Here is a 21,035-nt window from a genome sequence, read left to right on the forward strand (position 1 = left end):
TGGCGGAGCCCTGCGGCCGGCAGGAGGTGCGTCAGCGGCCGCCTCAGGGCCGGGAAGGCGCTTCCGGAGGCGGGAGGTCGCGGCGTGGAGCAGCGGTGCGGCGCTGCCCGAGCGGTGCCGGCGGGACGGCAGGAGCGGAGCGGCGGGGGCCGTGTGCGGCGCGCTGCGGAGGAAGGCACCGGCCGGCTCCGCCATGTCGTACTGCAGGCAGGAAGGTGCGCCCCAGTGTCCTCCCAATGTCACCCGCCGGGCGGGCTCGCCGCGAGGCGGCCGGGGGTGGGTGCGCCGCGGGGTGACCGCCCCCTCCCCGCAGCCCGTGAGAGGCAGAGGAAGCCGGAGTGGAGAAGGAAGCGCGGCAGCCGCCCACGATCCCTGTGGCGGGGCAGCGTTTCCTCGCCTCCCGTCGCCGACCTTTCTCCTCACGGAGGGCGGGAAGGGCGGCGGGGCCATGAGGCGGCAGCGCGGCGCGTGGGGACGGTGCGGGCCGGCTGCGGCCGGACGTGCCCCGCAGGGACCGTGTGCTGAGGCGTGCGGGCAGGGCAGCTCCCGGCTGCGGAGCGCCTTCTGCCCGCAGGGGTTAAATTTATCCCAGCCTAGCTGAGTGGCCAGAGGTGTGGAGTTCTGTCTTTTTAAGGTCGATGGACAGAATGGGTAGAGTGCGAGGTTTTCTGTTATCATTTTGTACAGGTGGTGGTATTTATTGACTCTTGACCACGTCTTAAATTGGCAGATACGTAGATGAATATCTAGATGTATATCTATACCTACATATGTATACATAAATATCTTTGCACTCCTAAGTAATGCGAAGTGGCTAAATGTAAAGTTTCAGACTGGGAAAAAAGCGTCAGTAGTTCTAAATGCCATTTATAAGTTACAAACTTGGACACAGACTATAAACTGCATTGAGGTAGTCATAACCTATGGACCTCTTTTATGCTGTGCTTTGTTTAATTTTGCAAGATCTGTAAGTTGCCTTATGCAACCCTACAAAATTGCAGTGACGGGGTTAGAGTTCGTGGGTTTCTAGCTCCTTTTATATGAGAAATGACCAAACATTCCGCATTGTAAAGTTTGCTGGAGTGCAATGCAGAGTTGTAAGAAAACCGTTTCCCTTGTTTTTAAAGTGTTAGATTTGTCTGTTTTTCAGACACGTTTAAATGCGTGGTTACTGAGCAGAGTTAAGTTACTGAAGGTCTGCTGGCTGAGGTCACACTGAGGGGCCAGGAAATTCTAATTTCTAGTACACCAAGTTGCTGTAGTGGCCTTTATGAGTTTGGAGAATTCTTGGGGAATTTACCATTTTTTCCACTCTCAGAATACTTAGTTGTGTATTCAGAAGAGTTTCAGCTAGCCGTTCTCTGCTTGTGCCTCAGACTGTGTGTTAGAGCTTTGCAGGGTGGTTAGAAAACTAAAACTACTGAAGTTTCCAGCCAAACCTCTCCCGACCCTGCTACAGAATGTTTTAGTTAAATCAAGAGCAGGAAATTCGCTCCGTTGGATTTCCATCCCTTGTGATGTTCACAGTACCTTTCAATGTAGTTAGTTCTATATGGTGATGACTATCTTCAGTTTTTAATTCAGATGATTAATGTAAAATACTACACCAATCTTCAGCAAAAAGCACTGTTATTAATAAGTTCCTATTGAACACTTTACTGTTATTATAGCTTTCACTTTTTTTTTTTTTTTATTCTAAATCCTTCATCTGCTTTAGTCTTGATATTTGAGTAATTTGAGTTTGTTTTGAAACAGGTTTTTAACTTAGCAGTTCAGTGAACTGTACTGTGATCTGCAGCCATTACAGCACATTGCTATGAAAATTGCTTTTGAATAACAGAATTTCAGTGTGTATGTGTTCCTCTGAACTAGTAACTGTTCTAATTGAAGGTGATTGTTAAGTACAACAGTTCATTCTCTATTAACACTAGTGCATCACGTTGAATATATCATTACCTTGTGGTGTTCAGTAGTTTTGTAAATGACTCTTTCTGTCTCGGATTTCTCTGAACTTTTGCTTCTTGTCTCCTCCATGGTAGGAAAAGACAGAATAATATTTGCAACCAAGGAGGACCATGAGACACCGAGCAGTGCTGAGCTGGTTGCAGATGACCCAGATGACCCTTACGAAGAGCAAGGTCAGTAGTGAGCAGAAGAACGGAAGTAAGGGATGTTATATCATATATAAATCCAACAGAAAACAAACCCTCTATGAGTTATAAAACCTCAAGCATATTTAAAGACTGAGGGCAGCTGGTTATGCAGTACATACCCAAACTGTTGGTAGTTTTAACTGACAGATTAGGACATCACTAATGACACACTTTAGTCCAGTATTTCTTTCTGTACACTTGTAATGGTTTGTCTTAGTGGCCTGTTCAAATAATCAATTGATGGCTTTTAGTTTTGGTTAGTAGCCAGGGATAAGCAGGGATACCTTTTCCTTTTATTAATAAAGTTAGAGCCTAATCAAGTGAAAATTATGTTTGTTTTTTCTAAGTTTTAAGTAACAGCATGCAATTTTCAGAGAAGCTGGTGAGTTACATATCACTGTCATTGATGTGAGTTGCTCATCTGGTTGTGTGCAGCTGAAATTGCACAATTTGGTGATCTTTGAGTATCTGATTTAATATAAATTAATAGCTGGCTAATCAATACTGTTAGCAGTATAATCAGTATCTTTTAGTGGCACATGACAGGTAAGTTAAAATTATTGAGTTTTCAACTGTAATCATCTTGCCTTGAAAAGAGAAAAGTTTTCATGAAGATTACAGTTCTTGTATGAAGTATATCTAACCTGCAAATAGAGATTTAAGAAAGCAGAGTATTTCTGAGACCAAGACATACAATATTCTGGTTGCACAGACCAAATAACAGGTAAATGAAGTAATCTTCCAATCATGATGATTTAATAAGTTTTGCCCTGGGCTAATCATTATCTTGAAAATGTGAGTTTAGGTTATTTTTTTATTAATTACTTCTATGTTTACAGGTCTTCCGGCCTCTTTGTGTGAAGTGATCGCACTGGTTTCAGCTCAACTGAGGCTGAAGTAAATTCTGCAGGCTCTTTGAAATTTAGTTAGAAAGTGAAAGTTACGTTTTCTAAAGTGTCTCCAAGACCTTTAGAGGGCAGCATTTAAGCAGTTTAGTAGCTGGAGCTCACAGGGTCTCTTTGTTAGCTGTTACAGTGTGTACTGTCATTTGAACCACCCCTTCCTATGTCATTAACTTTTCTTGTACATAGATTTGTGTTGAAATGTTGCTGCTTTTATCTGCCTCTTTTGGCTTCATTACAGCTGTATGTAGCAGTTATGTATACAAAAGTTTTTCTCACATTTCTCACAGGACACTAAGTTTGTTGATGACCTGGTGTGACATGCGTTTGGGTAATAAACTAGTCAAAATTAATGAATCGCTTTATTTTTGTTAAAATGCCATAGCAGTTGATTGCTCTTATGTCTATTTTTCCGGACATGGAAAGGCTGTGGTGAGGAGGAGAGGTGATGGGGTTTGTTTCCTAGCAACCCTGCATTTAGAGAATGTTAGGTCACTTTCTTTCTCAACAGTAGGTCAGAGAATAAAGGGGGAAATCCTGGAGCTTTTAATGTCATCTTACAGGGACAGTGTGTGTCTGTGGCATTCAAAATGAGAAACTATAAACTATGTTTAAGTGTGGTCAGTAAGTTTGGGTGAGGATTTCTTGTTGTGTAGTTTTCTTTGTTAGTTTGTTGACTTTTCTTCTTAGTATGTGGTAAATTACTGCTGTGTTTTAAAGTCTGAAAAAACACTTGAATGACCCAGGGCTACAGTGCATTAGATCAGAGGAGAGAAAATGGACACATCACAGAATGTAGCTGCACCTAATGGGAGTGAAGCTTATGGGCAGGAAAGACATGGGTAAAATGGTTTGGAGTCTGCTGAAATGCTGACAGTATGTCTTGCATGGCTTTTATTTAAAAGAAAATTGTGAAGGGTTTTGCTGTACCTAGTGTAAAATGCAGGCTTTTCTAATTTAGCTTCTATTTTGAATAGAAGATATGGTTTCCAGTGTTCAAATTCTGTTGAACTATAACTATAATTAACTATAAAGACTCTTTACATGATTTCTTCTGTGCCAAAGACACCAGTCATATCTGGGAAAGAATAGATGCATCATACAGACCTACCATAATCTGTACTGTTTTCTAATAACCTGAAACTTGGGTTTGAGGTTTTGGTTTTTTGTAGGGGCCTTTTTCATACTTGAGATAGACATGTAGTTTGGTATTTGTTAATTTTTGATGGTTCTTATTTTGTCCCAGACATTAGTCTTTGAGCAGTCTACTTGAGTCAATAGATGGTCAGGAAAACCTGTGTTCTGTTTCCCTTAGCATAAAAACCAGTTGTATGCTGCTCTTATTTCTGTCAATATTTTGTTGTTGTTGTATCAGCTGGGAGATTTTGGTAGGCAAAATGTTAATGGATCACTTTAAGCTAAAAACATTGAAAGAAAATCACGTGAAATGGAAAGGCAGACAAACTGGAGTAAGTTCAGGCTAGGATTTCATACTGCAGTGAAGATCACAGTTCACTGTCTGTGCCTTTTGACATCTGTGGCTGATGGAAACAAACTAAGAATTCATTTGCAGTGGTTTTGAAAAACTGTTGTTACTGTAAAGCTTCTTTTTAGTCCTATGTGTTGCAGATGGTGGAGCTTAAACATGAAGGATTCCTGGTTTTCACCAACATCTTGGCTGCCATCAGTTAGAATGATTTTTTATTTTATTAAGCTTACATGAAGAAGGCACTGATGAGTTTTATGCATGCAAAGTGACTTTTATTAGTGCTACAGCTGTGATGGGAAGGTTGGATAAAAGTACTTACGGAATTTGACCTCAGACACAGATTAGTGCTGGTCTTTCTCTTCTGTTTTTCCAGATTTGTCCCTGTCATCTTATTTTAGAGACAGTTTTAAAGTGGTTGCTACAGAGCACTGATGAAGCAAAACCCCTCATTCTTTTAAGAAAGAACTTGATGACATGATCAGATGTACAGGACTGTTTCTATGACTAATGATGTTCCTCTCAATCCTGCTTCATTGTGTAAATCAGTTGCCATCTAGAAGAACATATTCCCTTAAATCACCTTGCCAGTCCATCACTGAAGTATTTCTGTCACAACTTTAGCTGTTCCAGGGCAGAGGTTTACAGCTGTTCCAGTTTAGAGTCTGAAGTGATACTTAACTCCTTTCAGTTGTGTTCTAAAGTACAATTCGGTTTCTGGCAACCAGACAGGCTTGCTCTCGCTTGTGTTCTGTGGCACGTGACTTAATCTGTGCTTTACAAATACACTGATTTTTGTTTTTGCAGTTCTGGTCTTCTGGCTGAAATTTGGAGGGGGAAAGTTGTGGGTTGTTATTTCAGACTTTATTTAAAACAAGAAGAAAAATGCATCCATTTTATTTGATTTAAAAGATTTCTAGGCTTAATATTGTATTTTAATTCTTGTATGGCATTTTTTTAATGCCTGCTTGTTCCCCTGACAGAGTCTGGCAAACCAATTGACTTGACTTCTATCTGTTTTGCCGTTCCTTTAGAATATTCTCAGTGGTCTGTAGTCCAGGGAGAAGGACTTAGTTCAGAGAGGGATAGAGAGCTAATCTCACTTGTGCCATTAAGGGATTATACAGATCAGACGGAGAAACAGACTGGCTGGGAAGTGAAAGGTGTTTATCAGCCTTGGAGCTACAGAACTAAGATGGCATTATAAATGCCTGAGTTCACACCTGCAGCCCAGCAGCTGTCTCTGAGTGAAACCAACATTTAGAAGGAGCATTAACTTTTCTTCTCTCTTTTTTTTTGTTCAGGATTGATATTGCCCAATGGAGATATCAACTGGAATTGCCCATGTCTGGGTGGAATGGCTAGTGGTCCCTGTGGGGAGCAGTTCAAGTCTGCCTTTTCTTGTTTCCACTACAGCACAGAAGAAATAAAGGGATCAGACTGTGTGGACCAGTTCCGTGCCATGCAGGAATGCATGCAAAAATACCCAGATCTTTACCCTCAAGAGGATGAAAGTGATGAGAAGTCCAGCAAAGATTTGGAAGCTGCCTCTATGGAGGCCTCTGCTGCCAAAGAGGAGAAGGGATCCAGCTAATGAAGATGGAAGGAGGCTGTTGTCTCCATTTCTCATTTTCAGAGGCACGGACTTTGCACTGTATCTGTCTTCTGAGTATTGAGGAAATGTTTCACTGTGTTCTGTGCACTGTATCATAATAAATAATTTATTCCTGAAGGAGAAATCTCAGAGCTACAGCCTTGCAAATAAATACTGCGAAAAGAGTGAGTGTGTGTGTATACTGTGTAAACGGCTTTTGGAGACACAGTTAAAACTTTAACAGCTGTTCTTTATTCTCAAGTTTTCCTTGAGTTTTGACTTGAATAATGTCTTGAAGTACATAGCTTTCAACTAAAATTCCACTGGCACACCAGGTCTGTCTTCATTTCAGTATATTCTGATCAGTAGCTGCTTTTTTTTTTCATGTATTCTGTTCTATCAATAAAAATTGCATTAAATGATTCTTTTTCCTTAAGGATTTTTTTTTTTTTTTTTGCCAAAGTGATGCAAGACATTGAAAATGGCCTAGATCAAGAATTTCTAAAATAATTTCAAATGGTCTTATTAGATTATGGTTGCATTTTGTTACTGGCATCAGATCACGATTGCCAGTAAAATGTTGAAATGCACATCTTCTTTGATTTCATTCATTTACTGTGATGGCTTTTGCATTTTTAAAAATGGTGTGTTGTGCAACTGATGATTAAAAGGAATTAAGAGAATGTTGGTCACTAGCTTTATTTTTGCTCTGAAAACAGCTTTTGGGTTCCTTTGGTTATTACCTTCTTCAATGTGTAGATGGGCACTTGTAAAATACTTTGAGATACAATAAATTGTTACCTGGTGTAATGATCTCAAAACAGATACTGTGACTTGAGTGCATATTAAAAAGCAACTACTTTTTACCCTTACTAGAAGCTCCTGTGTCTTTGTGCTATGGGGGGTTTTTTAGTTAACACTGATTGGATTTGAGAACTGTTCCGTGCTGTAAGTAGACCTTGAATTAATTTGTGAGTTGTGAAGATCAGTTATTCCAGCTTGTCAGATTTTTATTCTTGTCTTATTCTTTTCTTCCCAGCCCAGGCAGGAAGGCATAAAAAAACCTATAGCATTTTCAGTAGCTGTAGTAGATTGGATCATGAGCCAGCAAATAAACCTGAGCAGCTATTAAAATATCTGAAAATTACTTAAGAAGTACAAATAATTTAATAGTTCACTATCGTTTAATAGCTGTAGATAAGGGAATACTACATTGTTTGTCTTTCCAAGCAAAAGAATGGCTGAGAGAATTTTATTTTTTTTTACAAAAGAAATTGTGGCTGTGGCTTCAGTAACTTCATTACATGTTGGTTTGGGTTATTTTTTTTTTTCTGTCCTTATGTGTTGGTTACCTTCAACTAAAGCATAAAAAGTTGTAGTGTCAGTAATGCAGCCCACAAAGTCCAGCAATGTTTAAACACGTGCCTTTCTCTGTGGGCAGCACTCAGTGCTCAGCAGCATTCATTCCATTTAGCACTTTCGTTCTCGTTTGTATGAGTGAATTTGGTGCTACTGCTGTTATTGAGGATTTGAGGGGAATTTCTGTCAAGTTTTGCAATGTGTTTGAGGTGTTTGTATTTCAGGATGGCTGCTGGATCCTCAGCAAGAATCTGTAGGCAGTTAAGTGGCTGATAACTACTCTGTTCTGAGGCCAGCGATAGCAGGGACTCTGGCATCGCTGCCTTTCAAAGAATCAAATTGACACAAAACTTCTCAGTGTGACTTTCAGGCATGGGAAGCCAAGTGCCAAGTTAACCTGAGTAAAAGGGCACAAAAGCAGCAGAGATAAACTTTGGCACATAGGCAGTTGGGCCACGCAAATGAAATCTTAGGCAATAGATGAACACTGGGCACCAGTTTAAAAAAAAATCACATGCACCCAAGCTTCTGGTTGTTGTTCAAATGGAAATCTAGTGCACTCTCTGTGAGGAGCTTTGAAGGGGTGCTCTGTTCTAGCCAGTTGCCTCTTCTTTCTTTTTTGCTGTGCTTTTCTTCCCCACATTGCTTTTGTGCTCTAACCAGTTAAGATTTATCCTCTGCAACTGTATTTGTAGCAATCTGTGTGCAAAACAAAATGTGAGAATCTTGGCCTACAGTAGGTAGAGACATGCACCTAATACTGACAGAGGGAGCATGGAGCATAATCTGACACGTTTGAAGGTGTGTTTAGGATGGGCTTGGTAACCTGTTGTGCTGCATCCAGTACAAATATGAAATATGTGTAAGGATCTTACACCAAAAACTGTGAAAAGCACTGTGTAATGTGTTTGAAGTGGTTTGAGAGAGGAAACAATAGTTTTAATCCTAAATAGTTCTTTGTGGAATTTTTTATTTTTTTGCTATGTAAACTCAGTTTTGAATGCATAGATGATGTAACTCCTGGTTTCTGTCTCCCAGCATTGCTTCATTTGTGTTATTTTCCTCCTATAGTTACATGGTACCATTTTTAAATCTAAAATCAACCAGTGGTTTTTAATATATAATAAAAATTATAAAATGATCCTTGGCAATATGTGACAAGCTTGTGAAATAAGCAGATGATAAGTTGCATTTTTATTGTGTGGATACAAAACTTACAGCTGCATATTTCCTGTTTTACTGTGTTTCTTATTTTATATATATATTTTATAAATAATGTCTTGCTTCTCTTCCTGCCATCACTGAGCTACTGGTTCTTGGACAGAGAGTAATAGTTTCAAATGGGTTTGAGCAATTGTGTTTAAAGAGAAATTTCATAATGATTTTATATTATCAGGTGGTTTTTTCAAGCCATGGGTGCTCCTGTGTCAAGTCACAAGCAGTCATTGGGGGATAAAGAAAACTTTCATTATGAAAGAATTGCCCTTTAATTTGTGCCTTTTGATTCTTGTCCTGTAAAAGCTGATGTGCTGAGTGTGATTAAATGTTTATAAAAGTTTAGCTAAAAGAAACTGTTAACCATGCATGAAGCACTTCTGGATGTATTAGAATATGTTTCCAATACAAGTTACTTAGCCCAAACAGTTTCATGTAGATAGAATTCCAGTTGAATTTTTTCTGTTTAGTTTTTAGAATAAAGACATGGTTTTAATTGCATTCACCCTACAGACCTACCACTGCTCCCAAAATACTCCCTTGTACCATATTGCTGTGAGTAATACTCCAGATTTTCAGTTTTAACCATGCTTCAGTTACACACCCTTGTCCTTCTGGTGCAGTGGTGAAACAATCTCAGCTTTTGAAAGCTGTGTGGATTGTTATCAGCTGGCTGCAATTCCTGCACAATTCATATATAACTCGTTAGGATGGGATTGTTCCTGCAGTCAAACTGGAATCAGTGGTGCACGTATCACATATCCTGATGTAGGTAAAGACTGCCTCTAAAACTTGTCTCTTTTAGTTGATCCTTTAAAAAAAAACATATATTCTAAAATGTAAAAAAGTACTGAAAAATAGTTAAAATTAGACAAAACTGCATTTTCAGGATTAAAAGTTACTCAGTAGATTTTCTGCTGTTCTCTGCTGTACAGCCTGAGGGCATTGCAGAGACCTGACTTCAGCCTGTGTGTAGTAACTTTCCTGGAGGTACGACCTTGCTTCAGGTGCAAAAAGAAACTTTTTTTCTTCTTCCTTCCTGCAAAAGGAATGATGAACTAAATGGTGGCTAGAAGGAGACGTTTATCTTGCAGGCCATTGTAGGGATCATTAGATCTGGGGATCTGGCAGGGCTGTTTTGGAAACAAGATCTATATCCCATGCTGTTCTGACTGAGGGTGTCCTTGTTAAACCTGACAGCGATGTCTCCTGTTTATCTGAGGCACTGATCTGATCACACGTCAATGAACCTACTTATTCCTAGGGAAATAAAAAAGGCAATTTGTATGCTTCTAGACTCTTGTTTTACCTCATTAAAATTCTATCAGTGTTAGTGTGGGACAGTATAGAGAATACCATGCCTTCTGTGGTAGCTCTTTTAATTTACTATGTACGACCTGCTTGCTTCCTCTGATGAATGTGCAACAGCTTTTCCTAGGAGGTCAGTTGTCATCTTGCACTCTTACTCTCATTTTCATTTCAAGTGCACTGCAGAAAAAAATAACTTTTTTTCCCTCTCAAAAGTCTCATGGTGATCAATTTAGACTTTCCCATCATCACTAGCTGTTCTAATGTGATTTGTGCAATCCATTTCTATTTAGATTCTTATTTTCAGACAGGCTACCTGGATTATAGCACAGCAGAACAAAGACTGCACAGGATAGCTCTGTGTGAATTGAAACTCTATTCTTCCATTTTTCTTCTCTGTGAACTCAGAGATGCCTGTTTAGCAGAAGTAGTGATACCAATAAAAAAGTCAAATTGCAGTCAATTTTAGAGAAAGATGTGTATACATCAAATACTTTTGAGATACCTGAAATGTATGAAATTTGTGATGTATTGATTGTTTGCATACCACTGTGTTCCATTTGGTAGTCATTAATCACTATATTATCATAGGCCCCAAGAGAACACACCAGGGCATCAATACTCTTGTTCCAAGTTGTATTTCTACTAGCAGTAGCTAGTAATGCTAGTAAATGACTGTCAAAAATCAACTTTCATTCACAGAAGAGAACTATACAGATGTTTACCCTCCCCACAAAATCACCAGTCTGGCACAAAAAGTGGAAGAGAGGTGTTTGCTTTAATATGGTGCTGACTATAAACCAGCATGGAATATCCTCATTGTCATTAAATAAGATCCCCTACAGGTAAATTGGCCTATGTTGAACAGCACATTCCTTTGTTTAATTCTAAACCTACACTTGAATTTCATTCCTTGTGAGAGGCCCTTTGAGATCAGACTGTAAATTCATATACAAGTTCTTTATTGATAATTGAAAGAGAAGTAGTTAATCTTTTCGTTGTGAGGCAATTTCTGGAGTCAGTAAAGAAAGCAGTTGCTGGGCTCCTAATTTCGTAAGGCTGACATTTCAAATTCTGCCAAATGCCTTGGTTAAAAAGTGTTTTATTGCATTCATTAAATAGCTTGTTGGAGATGCCACATTGTTGGATACCACTTTAGGTAACAACAAATAAATAATGAAGTGAGAGGGGGAAAGCAATGGAGGAAGGGAAATTTCCTGAAAGGGAGAAGGGAGGGAGGAAGAAGCACTAGAAACACTGTTTATATCCTGTTGGGTAACAAATCAGAGCTTTTTTTTTTTTTTTTTGTTTGCCAAAGATCTGCTTGTCATCCATTTCCAAATGAGCTGAGGATTTTTCTGCTGTTGAATCAGTTTGAAATTCAAAGTAAAATAGCAGTAAATAGAATGGAAGAAGCTGAATTTTTTGCATTCACAGTGGTAAAGAGAACAAATCAATGGCCTAAATTGTAGGCTGGAACTTCCATCATTCTGCATTAGTATTAGGGTTTTCTAGGTATCCCACTTCCCAGTCAGATAGTGCTAAATTAAAATATCACCTCTTCCCTAGGAGTACTAAAAATTAGACATGGAATTGAAATATGCAAAAGTGGCATGTGTACTTGCTCTTTCTCTGTAACCCACTGAAAGAATATAGATTGATTCATTGTAATTTCTGCTTAGTTGAAGAGAGAGGGCTTCAACCAGCTTCATTTGGTTGTGAGTCCTTAAACAGGGGACACAGGTCTCCAACTTCAATTTCCTCAAAATTCTGTGTTAGGGAAGAACTTAAGTAGCTTACCTCATGGTTACTATAGGGTAAAATTGATTTAGAAAGAATGTTTTTGCAGAGCAGAACTAATTTTACCTGGAGTGCAAATGTTACCACTCCTGTACTTTTGCAGAGGGAGAAATAATCCTCAGGCATTATGGGAAGGAAGCAGAGCTTCAGCATCTTACCCCGAAGTGTGACCAAGAGAAATAAAGCACAGTGAAAGCACCAAGTGCAATTGAAGGCCAGTGGTCTTGAGCACAGTTGGAACAGCCAGGTTGCTTCCCCAGAACTACAGCTTACCTCATTTGATACATGCTCCAGCCAATAAATTTACCACCTGTTTCTGCTTTGTAGCTTTTGTATCATCACAATTTCAACATGAGAGCAGCTGCTCTTTCCTCACTTCGGCTTTTTCCTATAATTAAGGTTTATTTGCAGTTATTGCTGTGAAACCTTTGTGGTGTTACAAAGTACTACTACAAAGAGCTGCATTTGGAATGGAGTTTGAGCCAAGGTGTTTGCTGCAGCAGAGCTCAGCACTAAGCATTGATGGTAGTGCACATCTCTAAAGGACACTGTCCTAAGATAAGTCACGTTTGTTTCTCGTCAGCAGCGGGATAATATTCTCTTCTAGAAAGCAGCCCACTATATTGGCATAATTGCAGTCTGATGGTAAATCAGTTTGAGCTCTCTTATAGTCTTATTTAGTATTATGCCACTTGTAAAGCTGAAAGAAGTTGAGCTGAAAGAAGTTGCTGCCTTTTAGTGGTCACTTATAAAGAAAATTACACCCCAATAATGAATGTATTATGAAAGCAGTTTATGCATGTTAATATCAGACTGATCTGAAGTATGGAAACACTAATCCACATCTTTAGTTTTGCCTTGTAAAATGATTCTGGGTGGAATCCGGCTCAAGTGTAGAACTGACTTGTGATCTATATATGATGCACTAGGTAATTTTGTATGATAATGCTGTGTATTTTTAAAAAAAAAAGTAGTCATGTCCCAAGTTTCCTGTCTAATCACATGAAAGGAGGGATGGCAAGTCTGTTTTCCTCATTTCATGGGGATGCATGAACTAACTACACCTTTCACTGCAGTGTTACTAAAAGGCAAAGTCCAGCACTGTAACTTCTGAAGCAGAAATTATTTGCATCCAGTTCGAAGAATATCTGATACTTGTTTTCCCAGATATGCCTTCCAGGGTTTCACCAGGCTGTTCATGTTCACAAGGAGTTTGCCAGTCCTAGAGTCCTCCTGGCCTGCTATAAGATAGTCAGTACCTAATTCAAAAGAAAAAAAGAAAAAGGGAAAGCCCTTAGTTAGAGAGTAGAATAAGAAAGAACCAAACCAGAATTTCTCTGTTCAATATGGACCTGGCATACAGCAGCTTTGCCAATTTCATCCAGTTTATGCACGTGCCATCACATGTGTGTATGTCCATGTGCATACTATCACTGCTGCCTGGGCACACAGTGTGTGTTCACTGGTGTCAGGACTCTGTGCTCAGGGGTTACAGCTACAAATTGATTTCCTTCCAGTGAGGTTCTGCACACAAATCTGCTGGGATGTGGCAGTTGCTGCCTTTGCCCCCCTCCTGCCATTGCCACCCTCCTTGAGAACCATGAGCTGGAAAGCAAACATGCTTTGGTGGGGATGAATCAAAGGATGCTGCCTCAGGAAGGCTGATCACAGCTGATATTCCTAAGCACTGTTTACAGGGTTGCAAAACCCCCAGTGAGCATTTTGTCCTTACCAGGATTGAGAATGGGGCATGTACAGCCCCTGTTGGTCCAGGATTCTGGGTAAATGCTTCTGTTGCTCCGAGCAATTTTCACTTTTCCTGATTTCAGGACCTTCTTCACTTTCACAACAACTTCTGCATGGGTCCCTTTGTCATGAGCAGATAGGATTCTTGCTTTTATTACTGCCAGAGAACATATCCAAATAGAGACCAATTGTGAATTTCTAAATGAATTTTGGTTAATGCTGCTAAAAGGTAGAATTTTAACACCTTGAAAGAAGACAGGGAAAAAAACCCAAAGTGCAGTTGTACAGAAAGTACAGCGCTTGTCCACTTCACTGATGGATCTTTTAAATAAGTCTGGGGAAAAAACCTGGATTTTTATTTTAAGTAGTTAACTCATCCTTTCACCATGTTATTCAGCAACTATATTTTAATGGGTTGATGTCAAACACTTTGAAATTCTAGGAAAGTACTTGCACATATACAAAAGGAAAGGTGAAAAACCCCAACCAGCAGCTACCAGTCTGATTTCAAGTGCATTGATTCTGCACTTTTCATTTCCAGTTTGAAAACTTTAGTGTTTTGCTTTAAGTCTGGCCTCTCAAAAAATCTGTCCTGTGAGAAGGGACTGTCTATAGCAAGGAAGTCAGGAAGTTTCCCATCAGGCATGGGAAATTTTGTCACATGACTAAAATTCCATGATTGCACAAAAACCAGAAGTACTTTTGTTTTGTGGTCCAACCCCTGGTTGCCACGATAAATTTCTGTTCCTTTTAATTTAGTAGGATCCCATAGTTTTTTGGCATGACAGGCTCATGTAGATCAGCCCCTCAAGTGGGCTTTGTTGTTTCCTGGCACAAGCACATCAAACCTCTGGATCCCAGAGCTTTCCTTTCTTGCTTTGTGTGATGTCATGAACCAGGTGTTCATAAACAAGTTTTAAATACATTCTTGGTAAATGAGTATGGCTATTGGAACCTACATAATGACTGCAAAAGCAATGACATTTCAGATGTGAGGTTTTTTATCATTTTTTCTTGATGTAGAGGCCAATCATTCCACTGAGTATTATTCTAGCACCCCTCCTGCTGTAAAGAGGGAAATGAACTGGTGGGAAGGAGACACCACAGAGTTTTGCACGAAAAATGCTTTTTAGTTCTGATCAGAAGTTGGACATGTCACTAGACAAAAAAGGCAGAAGAAATTCTACCTCTCAGGACTTAACCAATCCTGTCATTTTTTCACAGCTATCAGATAACAATATGCATGGTGGGAACATTGTGAAATGATCATAGCTTGGGGGCATGTTACCCACTTACCATAGGCATATTTCATTTGGCAGAAGTCACTGATGCTTCCAAGCACCTTTTCTTTGCACACACACTTTTCTAGCAGGAAAACCCCAGAACACAAAAGGTTGGAGAAGAGCCAGGACATGAGAGAGGAAAGAAGAGCAAACAGTCGTCAGTTATAAAGTTAGATAGCTACAGTTCCCATAATCTGTATGGACCTTAAGCATAAGTTGGAGAGTGAGCTCAGTTATTTGCAAATGTGTTTCTTGTTATATGATAAAATAATTACTCTGAAATCTGATCAGTACTGTCAAGTAAAATGCAGCCCACATGAGGTCTATTGTACAGTTAATAAACTGATCCTAATGAGATTTGTAAGAATCAGATCCAGCTGTAAATCATGTAAGTAATGAGACCTTTGTTTGATCCCATAACCTAAGAAATGCTGATCCTTCCTGGTATTAAGGCAATATCCATCTCAGAAAGGTCAAGCTATGCAGTAAGTGGCACTGTTACCTCTGCCAAGCCACCAGTGATGGTAACTGCTGATCTTTACAGGGCAGACAAAACTGAGAACTATTTAAATACTACAGACAAGCTGGAGATGAGTGGGGCAGACACAGTCAGGGTGGAGGGTTGGAAGAACTGGCAATTAAATGTTCCCAGACTCTGGGCTGTACCTGGGTGCCTCAGTGCAGAGAATCCCTGCTCGTGGTCGTTCCATTTCCACTCCTCTTCGCTCTCGTTGGTTGGAGTTTGGATGAGGTGTGGGACTTGTCCCCCGATGGGGATGTTAAAGAGGGGCTCGCTCTCATAGCTGGGGGACACATAAACCACAGCACTGAGTTAGGGCACCACAGGGGTGGGAAACAAACAAACAGCTGCCTTTGCCTGTACCCAGACTGATGAGCTTTCTTCAGACTGGGAGTGCAAATACGAACAAGACTTCATGGCAGATAGAGAGATCACGAGGTCTAGGATTTGTTTAGGCCTCCCACTGCTGACTTAGTGTTTTTTAAAGTGCCTATAAATTGGGCGTTTTTTGCTTATGTTTGTTTATTTTAGGGAATTATGTAACTTAATGACCACTTGTTGATGTCACCAGGATCTGAGGACAGCTTGCAGGAGTGCAACTGCTCAGCAAATCACAGGATTTCTGATTAATACCTGTCTGGGGTACGGATGCCTGGCCCTCTAGGAACAAGAGGGAGACTGTAGTTTATTTTACCCTGGGCACAGATGAGGGGCAAGCTCTTCAGACTCCTCCATCTATTTCCAAAGCAAAGATGTGTTTAAAGACCGTACACATATTTCCAGGGGGGTTTGTAAATGCCTATTATTACTGCAAAGATTCATCTGTTCAAGATTGCCTTGGATAACGCAATGGACTTAAAGGTGTTAACGTAACCTAAGAAACCTGTTATGGTTTACAACCACCTTTTCAAATGATTGTGCACTCCAATTTTTGTTAGTATTTGTTTCATTTCACAGCTTCCCATCTCAAAGAGAGCCTGGAGCAGGGGTTCTTTACCCGTTGGAGCAGGTCCCAGTGCGTGGGTCGCAGTCTCTGGCGCAGTCACAGGGCCGGCAGCCGTTCTCCCCAAAGCCCCAGTAGCCCACGAGGCACCTGTCACAGTTGGGCCCCGCCACTCCTGGTTTGCAGTAGCAGAATCCTGTCCTGGGGTGGCATCTCCAGCTGCTGCTGAATGTGGTGTTGGCTGAACCCAAGGGCTGGCAGGCACAGGCTGTGGACACACAGCAAGAGGCAATTCAAATTATGTGCCATGGGGTCAGCTGGGGAAGTGACATTTTTGCAAGGCTGATGAACTCGTTCCCTCTTCCTCATGCGGTTTTAAGCCAGGACTAGTAAACATTGCACTTCATTTGCATTTTTTTTTTCCTTTTTAATTTGTTAGGCAAACCAAAACGAGTACAACTGTGAGCATTTGTGCATGAAAGTCAGTTCCTCCCTATGATGGAAATTGTGACCCCACAGGGTTTTGAAACGATACCAGGAAGCCCTCTCTGTGTGTTTATTTTTAAAGGGCTTGAAGGTGATTCACTTTAAAAGTGTTTTGCAGAAAGTTTCACTTGCAAGGACGAAATAAAGTTTTATAGCTATTGCCTACGTTGCCTTTCCTGTAAACACAGAAATTACAAAACTACTGTTTCCTCTGGGGTAGATGCAGCTTATACAGGTGGTTCAGATGACTTGAAACATATTTTCAAGTTCTGCCTCCAAAGAATGCACAAATTTCCTTCAGTTCCTTTCTACAGTGCTAAACATCACACCATGAAGTACTGTATGTGTTTAAAGAAGCTGGAGATTTTTTTTACAAATGCAAGAGCAGATTTTTTAAAGGAAGGCAAGCAGAATGAGAGAAGACCTCTAAACTTACTAGATATATTTTACATGTAGCTGAAGATGAGCAAATATGAGGAAAAAACCTCCGAATCTTTCAAATGCTGTTGCCAGTTTGACACCAGGCTAGCAACTCAAAGCAATTTGGCAGGAAAACAGCTAGTTCTGTGGGCATCTCTTCCTGCACAGACAATAAATTGTCATAATCCCACACCACTGGTACATTCCTGATGTGACAGCATCAGGGAGGGATACACATAGAGCTGCAAGCCAGCACAGTTGACTCCTCTCCATCAGGGCAGAACCTGGCTGGGATGGTTAAGCCTCATGCCAACAGCTCTGCAGAAGTAAAATACAAGCAGTAAACAAATCCATACTGATGTCCAGACAAGTTTGATCAAAATGAGAACTGAGCTGAACTCCAGGACTTGATATTTCACCTCTTTTTTGTATTAAGGAAGCAGCATGCCCTGCCTTTTACTTGTAGCAGACTGAAAAGGTCATGTATCACTACTTCATCCATCTGGAAGAGAGCAGAAATAAAAATCTTGTGGCTAAGGCCTGCTTTTACAGAGATTTTCAGTTAAATGTTGGATGCCCAAGGTGTTTAGATAGCTTGGATCAGAGGCCAGCCTTTTTGGATGCTTATTTGAACCAAACATGATCTCCAAAACTTTTGAAGTTTGTCTGTCATTGTCTCAGATCAAACTACTTTTCTTCATGAGCTCACAGATAAGAGAGCAAATGAACACTGATCCCACACAACACTTTCCAAGGGGAAAGGGGCAAATATATGACTAAAGAGAGTTTAAAATGTAGCAGGGACAGATTCACTTTCATCTGCAACCTCCTATTTGAAATTCAGGAAAAGAAAAATACCTTTTGAAAACAGTACAAGAAGAAGGGCGAGCAATTTTGTTTAAAGGGCATTTCTCTTATGATCTGCTTACCGTATAGTTATTTTTTTTGCCTCGCCCTGTGTTCTTTATGCCAATAATTTTAATAATATTATTATACTGCTGTGGATGGATCTGGGCCCGTTGTGCTCAGGGGACACTAGCACAACAGCCTAGGGACAGAAATGCCACGTGCTGTCATGGGCAATGTGCTGGGCACAATGGGCGGGCTGGCGGAGGGCAGCAGCCTCGCCTGCCTGCCACAAAGCAGCCTCGACTTTGGGAGCAAACCCAGGGCTTGTGCTGTCAGCTCTGGAGAGCAGGTGTAACACTGAAGTGCTCATTAGCCCTGACAGGTTCAAAGGCATGGTCTGATTTTTTTGCTGCTGAACTTGATTTCACCCCCCACCCCATTTTTGCAGGGCTGACTACATCACCCTAAAAAAGGACCTCTTGGTTTGTCAGTCACAGAAAACAATGGATGTCATAGATTTGGAGACAAGGAGGGGAAACACCCTTCCTTTACTGCAGACAGGTTTGAGAGACAAAGAGTAAGAGTTTGTCAACATCAGGGTTATTCGAATCCAGTTTGTTTTCACTGAAATATTACTATATGTAGGATCTACCTGTGGAGTTTTCACTTCAAATGCCTTAGATTTCTGCAACCTCTGGGTCTGTCTTTATCCCTCTTATTTCTAGTTTTTGGTTTTCATTAGTTAAGAGTCACTTAACAGATGGGTAACTCACATCATTAGACTACCTATCCCCAGCTGAGACTGGACCCTGATTCAGGAAGATGAGAACTTCTCCTATGCTATTCCTAAGGGAAAATATTACAGCACAGTGACTGACAGAAATGGTGAAAGCTGATGAGGAAGCAGAAGACAAAAGTGGCTTTTTTTTTTTTTAATTATTTGGAGGCTACAGTTCAGTAAAAATAATGTTTGTGGGACATATTCTCCAGTTAGAAACTGGGACAACTTCTGGTGGATGAGAAAGCAAGCTGAATCAATACATGTACAACACTTTCAGATGAGTTATACAAGTGGCTTGCAAACTCTTTACTCAGTCTGTGTTTATTTAGCATTTCAGCTTGGGTGGGTACATTGTCTGGCTTCCAGAGTATTATATCCAAAATCCCAGTTGTGCATCTAAGGTAACTCCTAAAATAAGAGCCCACATGTCACATGCTGAAGGGGCAGCTGTGGATGACTGAGTTTTTATCTGTTTAACAGCACCATAGGTTTACAAATAAAGCTTACAATTAAAGAAACATAAAAACAAGTTTCCAAAACCTCACCATTTAACATTTTCCAGTTTTTGACAACCCTTTCCCGCTGCTTTTTGCTTCTTTTCTCTTGGCAAACATTCATTTTCTCTCAATCCATCTCCCTGTCTAACAAAACAGCAGCCGATGTGACAGTGGCCTTGTTTGTCAAAGGCATCATCAATTATGTTAGGGACGGTGTGCAGACAATCCTGGCTCAGAGCTGGGAGGTTTATTTTGGCTCTCCCCTTGACAGTAGTGCAATGAAAAACATCATTTTACTTTAGAGTTGCCTATTGGTCACAGAGTATCATGAAGCATCCTCTTGCCTTTTAGTCTCACTCCCATACTAGGTTTTTGTGAGACACTACTGTAAAAGGGAGGAGACAAGAAATAATGAAAAATGAATAATTCATACTGCAATCCCCACTCAAGTCTGTCTGCCCTCAGCACAGCTGTCTTCCCCAAGTAATTAGACACAGATGTAAAATATAATATTGGTTGTAACAATACAGTCCCATCTTACAGGAAAATACCAGGTGCTCCAAGTAAGTCAATGGCCTTTGAGGTATCTTGTATTAAACTTTTGTCTAATAATACTGCATAAGAGATAGCCAATCTGCTCACAGCTATTTGATATTAAAAAAAAACAAAACAAAAACCAGACAAAATGAAAAATCAAACAGTCTTTTAGTCTGAAATATGTACATGTGCATCTTGGGAGTGCATGATCAAACCAGTGTGATTTTTAAAGCATGTCAGGTGTGGGGATTGACTCTGCCAATGATGTTTCTTAAATGAAGGAAATAAGATAGACAGCTCTGTGTGTGGTCAGGGCTGATTAAGACAGACTTTGAACCAAGATGTGATGGGGCCTTTGTGATATTAGAATTAAAAGTTCACTCCCTCTGCTCAGAAGTAAAAGGATGAGAAGCAGAGCCTTTCAGACCATGTGTGTGTGCATGTGCATCTGGGCACATTTTAATTTTCCAGCCTCGTTCTTTGAGTAAAAAAGCTTGTTTTCCTGGAGACCCTTTTTAATGGGTCTACATGCCTGCATTATTTTTAAGCTAAGCAAAGGGTGAGTACAAAAGATGGTGCCATTTCAGAAGGATCCCTTAAGCCTTGGAATAAGCCACAGGAAAGAGCCAAGGATACAGCAGCTTTTCTAACCATTGGTTAGGAAACAATTAGGCTTTTGAGTCAAAGCTCCCATACAAGTCTATATACAAACTACTTAATCCTGTGTTGTCACCCCCAATAACAGGCAGGTGTGTGCCTTGCTCTGAGACTCTTTTCATGCCTTTTTTTCTTTTTAATATAGATCTAAGCAGTGTCAAAACAAGGCTCTGCCCATGACCCGGCTCTCATTCGTCCCAGCTGGTAGGAACAGGAGAAGCAAAGGGATCAGAGGCAGGCTACCTCTGCAGACAAAAAGGAATAGCAGATTCACACTTCCATATCAAATTTCATCACTTTTTTTTTTTCTGAGGGAATGTCTTTGCAGTCTCGGACTGGAGGGTCAGCTAAGGGTGGTTTAGATAGTGCCAGGAGATCCAATTGTTATACAACTTTTTTTTTTTCCCGAGCAGATTAAGAGAGAATGCTATTCATTATTATGACTAATGCTTAAAGACTGTTTCTGGGCCTGAGCAGTGTCGTGTTAACTTTCTGGGAG

General features: G+C 40.4%; 2 protein-coding genes across 2 annotated transcripts in view; one reads left to right on the forward strand and one right to left on the reverse strand.

Annotated features, from left to right (window-relative positions):
* The first annotated feature begins 82 nt into the window (after positions 1 to 82).
* On the forward strand, positions 83 to 7,007 carry CHCHD4 (coiled-coil-helix-coiled-coil-helix domain containing 4). Its single transcript, XM_086846110.1, has 3 exons — positions 83 to 215; positions 2,040 to 2,138; positions 5,846 to 7,007. Exons 1-3 carry the CDS (start codon positions 194 to 196, stop codon positions 6,133 to 6,135), a joined length of 411 nt encoding a protein of 136 aa, XP_086702236.1. The 5' UTR covers positions 83 to 193; the 3' UTR covers positions 6,136 to 7,007.
* A 4,096-nt stretch (positions 7,008 to 11,103) lies between these two features.
* The window catches only part of LOC111935057 (netrin-4-like), a 41,891-nt gene continuing 31,959 nt past the window's right edge, over positions 11,104 to 21,035 (reverse strand). Inside the window, exons 6-10 of the mRNA XM_086846107.1 lie at positions 16,364 to 16,577; positions 15,513 to 15,649; positions 14,860 to 14,928; positions 13,550 to 13,720; positions 11,104 to 13,076 (exon numbers count right to left, since the gene is read on the reverse strand). Of these exons, the coding sequence (XP_086702233.1) occupies positions 12,940 to 13,076; positions 13,550 to 13,720; positions 14,860 to 14,928; positions 15,513 to 15,649; positions 16,364 to 16,577 (728 nt within the window). The 3' untranslated portion in view covers positions 11,104 to 12,939. The remainder of the gene's footprint in view (positions 13,077 to 13,549; positions 13,721 to 14,859; positions 14,929 to 15,512; positions 15,650 to 16,363; positions 16,578 to 21,035) is intronic.

Source organism: Cyanistes caeruleus, chromosome 11 (genome assembly GCF_971803275.1).
Source record: "Cyanistes caeruleus chromosome 11, bCyaCae1.hap1.1, whole genome shotgun sequence".
NCBI lineage: Eukaryota > Metazoa > Chordata > Aves > Passeriformes > Paridae > Cyanistes > Cyanistes caeruleus.

Coding starts and splice junctions, on each gene's coding strand:
- CHCHD4 (XM_086846110.1), top strand. CDS start 194: ATGTCGTACTGCAGGCAGGAAG. Junction 216..2,039: donor GTCGTACTGCAGGCAGGAAG/GTGCGCCCCAGT, acceptor CCTCCATGGTAG/GAAAAGACAGAATAATATTT. Junction 2,139..5,845: donor TGACCCTTACGAAGAGCAAG/GTCAGTAGTGAG, acceptor TTTTTTGTTCAG/GATTGATATTGCCCAATGGA.